The sequence below is a fragment of the Larus michahellis genome, chromosome 2 (genome assembly GCF_964199755.1).
Source record: "Larus michahellis chromosome 2, bLarMic1.1, whole genome shotgun sequence".
Taxonomy (NCBI): domain Eukaryota; kingdom Metazoa; phylum Chordata; class Aves; order Charadriiformes; family Laridae; genus Larus; species Larus michahellis.
Window position 1 is genome coordinate 118,559,040 of NC_133897.1, and position 7,222 is coordinate 118,566,261.

Sequence of the window (7,222 nt, forward strand, 5' to 3'; positions counted from 1 at the left end):
ACTTTCCACCCAGAAAGACTATGAACAAGTCACTCCTGATTTTCCAGGAAGTAACTTAAGTAAAGTAGTTCCTGTCTTTTTCTGAAGCCATATTGTCATCCCTGCCAAGCAAGTTGCTCCACACAGGCTTTTCAGAACTTCATGCCCAAGGTCAGGTAACATTGCATTGCAGGCCACTTGGCAAGTCTGAAACAGAGCAGCATCTGCCATTGACATCTTCCCATAGGATTTCAGAAACGCAAATATATCCTACAGCTCGGGATCCCAGCTGCTACTAGGAAACCTGTGTCTAACCTTGCTTAGCCACTAATTTGACAGCCTGTGTTTTAGTATAATTATATAAGGATAAACTGAAACAGCTGCCATTAAGCACACAAGATGCCACCCAGTACATTGGGATGCTCATAAAAGAACAAGAACAATTTCAAGACTTCATCCTCCTCTAAGTTCACATTCAGAAACGGAACTAAAGGAGCCAAGATTTTCAATGTAGTTCTCAGGTTGTATTAATGGGTAGTTCACTATCAACTAGTAACAGGTTAGCTGGCAAAAGTCATGTATCATGCACTGTTCAGAGTGAAAGATGCATCCTATACAGGCTGAACACTTCAAGTTCATTGTGAAATTGTATGTAACGGAAGGATTGCAAACTGAAATGCCACTCTAGTCCACCGACTTCTTTAAAAAGAAGAAACATGACACTTTGGTTTATACACACTACAACCAAAAGCATGAGAACGTCACACAAGTATACTTGAGAGAGAGAACAGGTTCACCTTCACAATGCTTCTCTTCTGCAACCATCTAACACTATATAAGCTCAGTTTAACTGAAGGACCAGCTTCTCTTTGAAAGATATCCAGGTCCACTTTGTGGAGTGTTAGGCTATAAGTAAGAATTAATGGCAAAAAAATTGAATTTTGCCTTCTTACAAAACTGAAGCCTGTACGGTTAAAGTCATTTCACAGCGTTTACTTTTTATGGACCACAAAGCCACATCCTCTGCAAGGATCCCCTAAATCTTAGGGGAACTTGTTTCAAGCTCCTCTAGCCCAGTATCCTTATGTCACCTAAAGGAAAACATCTTGTCATTTTCTTACCAGCCTAGGACACACCTCATTGCTACACAATTGTACCTCCCTCCAAGAACATTACCTAAAGGAGTATTGATAAGGTGTGAAGTCCATTACCTACCCACCTGGAGATCATGAGTCATTACTAAACAATCAGCTTCTCCAGTGGTAGAAGAATAAATTCCTAGTGTTCTGTTCAATCAAGAGATTGTTTAAAGACGACAGGATAACCTCAGCACACACACAGAATGACAAACTTGTGAGTTTAAAACTGGACCTAGAACGTGTGTTTCCAAATGGGTTAGAGAGGAGGGAAAAAAAAAACCAACAACAAAACCAAAACACAAGCCACAAAGGCTTACAAGACACTCCCTGTTCCACCGGAGGAACGTAGAGTATCTCACGCTTATCTTGGACTACAGTATAAACAAAAGGTGACTGAGAAGAGAGGAGTGAAGGTTTTGCACTATTTTTTTTTCCTAAAGTATAAGTTCAATTTACTCTAATCCTTAATTTTATGGAAACACATAGTCTTAGTATTGGCACATCGACAAACAGCAGATCTTGCTACACACAGCCTATTACTCCCAGAAAGCTGTCACCTAGCACAAGAAACGCTCGGAGCAAACCGAACCAGACCGTGAGGACACATGCAAGCCTCCGCACGAGCATGTGACTGGATGGCTACTCACATGCCCAGGCCATTGCATAACCAGGGCACGCCACAGGAACGCGGCACCCCGGCCAGCCGCCGTGCGCCGTAATAGCCGGGGACAGGCACTGGGCACAAGTTGAAGTTTGCTAAAGCCCGAGCACGCCCGCTGTGGCGCCTCAGGTGCTGGCAGGCGGGCCTGCTGTGTCACCGCGCTGTCCCGCCCGGCACCCGCTCACGGAGCGAGGGAGAAGGGAAGGTAGAGCCGCACCGGGGACGAGGAGGGGACGGACAGCCCGGTACCACCCTTCAGCTGCGTGCCGCCCCGAGCCCACCGGCTTAACCCGGGACAGCCGCCTCCCTCAGCCCGCTTCCCCGCCCGGGAGACCCTCCGGCTTCAGGCACCCACCGCAGCTTCCCCCCTCCCCACGAAGCAACACCCGGGGGTGGGGGATGCCGTCGCTCCCTCTCCTCCGACAGTGCCAGGAGGCCCGGCCCCCCCCGGGAGGGACTCACCCGCACAGGCGACAGAAGCAGAAGGAAGAGAACAAGCAGGCCGAGGCCGCCCCGCCCGAGGCTGCCTTGCGGGCTCCCCATGGCGGCGCGGTCAGAGGCGCGGGGGGCCGGCGGGGCTCTCGGCCGCAACACCGAGAGGCGGTGAAGATGAGCCGGGAGGAGGAGGGGGCGGAGGCAGAGGAGAAGGAGGCGGGCGGCCGCGGCCGCGCAGGTCCGGAAGGGCTGCTCTCTCCACGCCCGGCGGTGCTGGCGGCCCCGCCACGGCCGGCCCCTTGGAAAAGCGGCGGGGCGGGAGCAGCGGGGGGAGCCGCGCCCACGCACCGCCCCCAACCGCCAACCGCAGCCAACCGCCAACCGCCGCCGGGCGCCACCTCCCACCGGCGGCGGGCGGGGCCGCGCCTCACGCCGCGGGCGGGACGCCCCTCAGGGGGCGGTGGCGGCGGGAGCCGCAGCCGCAGCAGGGGGTTGCCCGGCCGGGGGCGCGGGGTTTCGGCCCGGTGTCAGAGCGAAGCTGTGCCTCTCCCGGTCAGCGGCTGGGTGCGGGCGCGGGAGTGTTGATCCCGTAGTTTAAAAATGCCGAAGTCGCGTTAAAAATCCCGGTTTTGGCGAAAGCGGCTTAATTTTGCTTCGGAGTTACTAATTCATGACTTCCAAGCGTTGGTCTCACAGTGCCGTGTGGCTGCCCTAAATATGAGGGCCCAGCACCGGCCGCCGGCTAGAAAATGGCTGTCCCGGGCCTTTGGGTGCCGGTGGATACAGCTGGCACCCGGGTGGCCTGTCCGGTGTTGCAATCAGCAGGTTTGGGACACTGTTTGCACTCTGCCCCTCTGTTTGTTTGGGACCTGTTTTCTTGTTTGGGATCTGCTTGTTTGTTTGGGACCAGTTCGTTTGGGACTGGCTTGGGATGTGTCTGGCAGGAGGCACACTGAAACCCGGGGTGCGAGGCATTCCCACTGAAAGCCAGGGTGCGAGGCATTCCCACGCGGCCGCTCTGTGATTTCACCACCACTTTATTGCCTTCGTGGCCAGGAACATTGCGCCGCCAGAATAAAATATGTAATTTAGCTGATATTGCCATCTGCTGACAAAGATGCAGACTAGTCGAGATGTCATAGCTTTACGGGCTAAAGTGTTGGCCCGGGACCTCTGGAGGGTCAGGCAGTCCAACTTTCCGATCCAGTTAGATAAGGTGGCACGGGGAATTGTCTGGTTGTGTTTTGAATGGATTTCACAGGCTCTTTGGACAAACTGTTCCACTCTTTGACCACATTTACAGTAACATGTTTTTTTTTCCTGTATCTAAAGAGATTTTCCCATGTTCCAGCTTGAGTCCGCCGCCTCTTGTGCTGTCAGTGTGCCTGCCTGAGAAGAGCGTGGCTCCCCCTTCTCTGCATCCTCCCATTTGTTAGCTGCCAACAGCAGTAAGGTGTCCCCAGAGCCAGCTTTCTGCTAAACAAACACATCTCACACGCTCCAGCAGCCCCAGCTGTCGTGGTGGCAGTAAACTGGACTTGTGCCAGTATGTCAGTGTCTTTTTTTTTTATTATTTTATTTATTCTGGGGAGCCCAAACCTGGACACAGTACTCCAGATGCGGTCTTACAAGTCTCAAAGACAGAGGAATAACCTTAACGCTTGACCTACTGTCTACCCCCTTGCTGATACAGCCCGCTGACTCATACTCAGCATCTCGCCCAGCCCAAACACCCTGTTCTTGTCTGCAAAATTGCTTCCATCCAGTCACTTCCCACCTTGTACTTTTCCATGGAGCTATCCCATCCCAGGCATTTGGCAAGTGCTAAACAAAGCTAGAGTAGCTGAAGTTATATTGGGTTTTAATTTTTGAGGTCATAAATAAATAAAGTTATTCAGCACTATACAGTGTGATGCTAAAAGCAGGGGACCAAATTGCCACATTTTCTAGGCATTCTACATAAGCAGAGGATGCAGTGGACATAGCTTGCATAGCTACAAGTTAAAAAAATGCAAGAACCTTGTTTCAGGGCTTGTGGAAAAGGTGAAGGATAGCGAAACTGACTAAACAGAAATGGCTTTTGCTTTCTGAATGAATTACATGGAGAAGTGATTTAGGAATCACAGGTGAGAGAGAACCAATTTATCATGTTGCAAAACAAGCAAAAGGGAATCTATTGCAGTGACAACTTCCACCATAAACTAATTAAGTCCATAACATCACACTTGTCTACCACGTACAGTATAAACAGAGAGATGAGGTAGTGTTTTAATATTTATCTAAATCTCTGATGGATGTCTGTATTGAGATGGCTGTCTAAATTCATGCTGTTACTCCAGCATGCTGCTGGAATTGCACGCTGCAGTCCCTCAGAGAGTGCTGCCTTTTTTGCACTCACAAGCTGAAGTGATATAGGGGTGCAGACTGACCAACAAACACTAATCAGACTAAGCCTATCTTTGGTGATAGAATCTTTTGAAATCTTGCATAAATGGCAGATGCGGAAACCCAAACATGTATCTGTTTTTATGTCACCTCTGTACACTGGCAGCCAGCAGACCAGAGCAGGATATTATTCCTTCAGTCCTTCTGCAGCCTTCATTCTTCATCGTGGCTGCGTGACATATTTGGGGGGTGAGGATGCTGAGCTATCCCTAGCAGCTCCCGGGCATTTAAGGGTAGTTGCATGAGTGTTATCAATTATAAAGTTGGCACCGTTGACTGTGTCATCTTAAAGTTACCTCTTTCCTTCCGGGCAGGGAAAAAAGTAGCCCTGAATAGTTAACCCAGATCAATGCTGCCAGCAGCTCATTGCCTTGTCTGTTGTACACATGGCCCAAAAGAGACCATCCCCACTCCCAGCTGCTCTCGTTGAAGGATATTTATCAAGTTATGTCTTACAAGGTTCCCTTTTAAACCCAGGATTATGCATACCTGTTAGGGACTGCCTGCTTGGAAGGCTAATGGGGAATACTTATTCTGGTTCTCGGCAGCATATACAAAACTAAATTTTGCTGCCTGGAAGAGGAGGCTAGTGTTAATTCACAGTGTAAGGTGTCACTTGATGCCTACATCATATCAAAGAAGTCCTTTAATCGTTCATTAGCATCAAATAAGCTCTTTCCCTCACTGGATACCCTGAATGGTGTAAAGGTGCCTGCCGGGAAGCTCGTGTAAAATATCTGCCTGCTTTGTTCTGTTCTGCGTCTTTGACGGAAAGCCCTGAGCGTTGCTTTCAGAGGTGTGGGCCTCACTCTGTTTCCATCGCTTTGCTCAATGCAGAAATGAAACCTGTGTTGCAGCTTTCACTAGAAACTCAAGCGCCTAGTGCCTTGCAATTTCTAGATGGCAATCTGCCTGAAGAATTACTTGCCGTACAAATGGAAACACAGTACGTGATGGCTTTGCAGCAAAATCAATTAAAATGTCCATCGCTGTTTATTCTCTATAATTTATTATGAGCCTTTATTATTTCTATTGCGATAGCACCCAGAGGCACTTGCAAGAAGTGGGAGCTACGTTAAGCAACACCCTGCACAAGCACATGGGAAAGCGGGATATTTTGCTTGGACATCTTGCAATCTGTGTGAAGACAAGCTGCAACAGCTGGGTGTGGAGTTTCTCCCAGTTTCTCACGCCTCCCTTTTTTTGGTAGAGCCAGCTCAAACCACTATAGCTTGTTCCAAGCCTGTTTTTCCAGCTAAACCAGAATAATACATGTACTAAACAAAGCTGGTGTTTCTTATTTGGTGTTGTAAGCAAATCATGTTCTTTTCATCAGCTGTCATTTGTCAGCCTTCCTTACCCATGGCAGCCTGCTCTCCTTTTAATTATACCTGCCTCAATTCACCTGTTACTTTGGTCAGATGCTCTTGGCTTCAGACTTCCCATGTGGGATCAAATCAGACTGAGGGAGCTGACAGCAATCTGCCTGATGCTGCCAGTGTTCGCTTAAATATACGTGTAGTATGTCAGGTGATGCTTAATCAAGTCTTTTTATCTTTTCATCTTTGTATCTGCCCTACTGTATTTTGATGGCTGCTCTACCAACCTGTGCCAATGTGTCCCTCTCTAACCTTAGAAAGTCCTATAGTTACCCTTTAAGATCCCATCCTTTCTGCATTTATCATTGAAGTCATTGAAACTTGTTCATTTTTATTACAATTAGGCGAAGTTATTTATTGCCTAGTAGCAAAAAGCTTGGCACTTGAATTCAAACCATTCAAAGTTTGTTCAATTTTTGCGACAAACTTCCTGTATGATCTGGGCAGGTCCCAACCTCTCCAGTGCAATTTCCTCTTCTGTAAAGTGGTGCCAATGGTATGGTAACATGTGGTCTAAGAACTCCAAAAGTAGGTGTCAGCCAGTGAGCTACAGGAAAATACTGTAGAAATGCAGCCTATTATTGCAGCGGAGTCTGGAGACATGCTGCGCTTGTTGCTGTGAGCAAATAGATGCGGTGTGTACTTAATGCCAGATACTGTGCATAAGCACTTATTTGATAACAAATTCAAGATTTGACCTATTAATGGCTGCGTATGGCTCCTGGTTTGCATTAACATTGGTTTACTGAGTCCCTGTGAGCACCATGCTGCCACTTGCCGTGTTACTCAGGATTTGCTGTTGAAGTGGAGAATATGGGCAGAATTGTCAGAAGGGAGTCCCTGAGGGCAATACCCAAATCAGGCTCGGCAGGAGGAGCGGGAGACAGGTTTATGAGCCACAATTCATGTGAGGAGCAGGCTGTTTATGGCTGGACCAGAAGACATTTTGTCAAATTTGATAACAGTTTGTCCCAGTGGGTAGGGTCCTATGCAGTAGCGTGGCCAAGGGAGCGCCTGCAGAGACCGTTCTCGGAGTCTTCAGAAAGTGGAATAGTTCTTCTGCCTCTTCATGCAACGTAATCGGGACAAGCAGACCACAAGGTTCTGGTATCCCTTTTCCAAGGTGATTATAGGAACCTATACCCATATGCTGGATGCAAAGTCTGTATGCATACATGTATGTG

The 7,222-nt window shown here is 48.6% G+C and overlaps 1 protein-coding gene across 1 annotated transcript in view; it reads right to left on the bottom strand.

Annotated features, from left to right (window-relative positions):
* The window catches only part of NPC1 (NPC intracellular cholesterol transporter 1), a 28,057-nt gene extending 25,574 nt beyond the window's left edge, over positions 1-2,483 (bottom strand). Inside the window, exon 1 of the mRNA XM_074576835.1 lies at positions 2,242-2,483. Within this exon, the coding sequence (XP_074432936.1) occupies positions 2,242-2,322 (81 nt within the window). The 5' untranslated portion in view covers positions 2,323-2,483. The remainder of the gene's footprint in view (positions 1-2,241) is intronic.
* Positions 2,484-7,222: the final 4,739 nt, after the last annotated feature.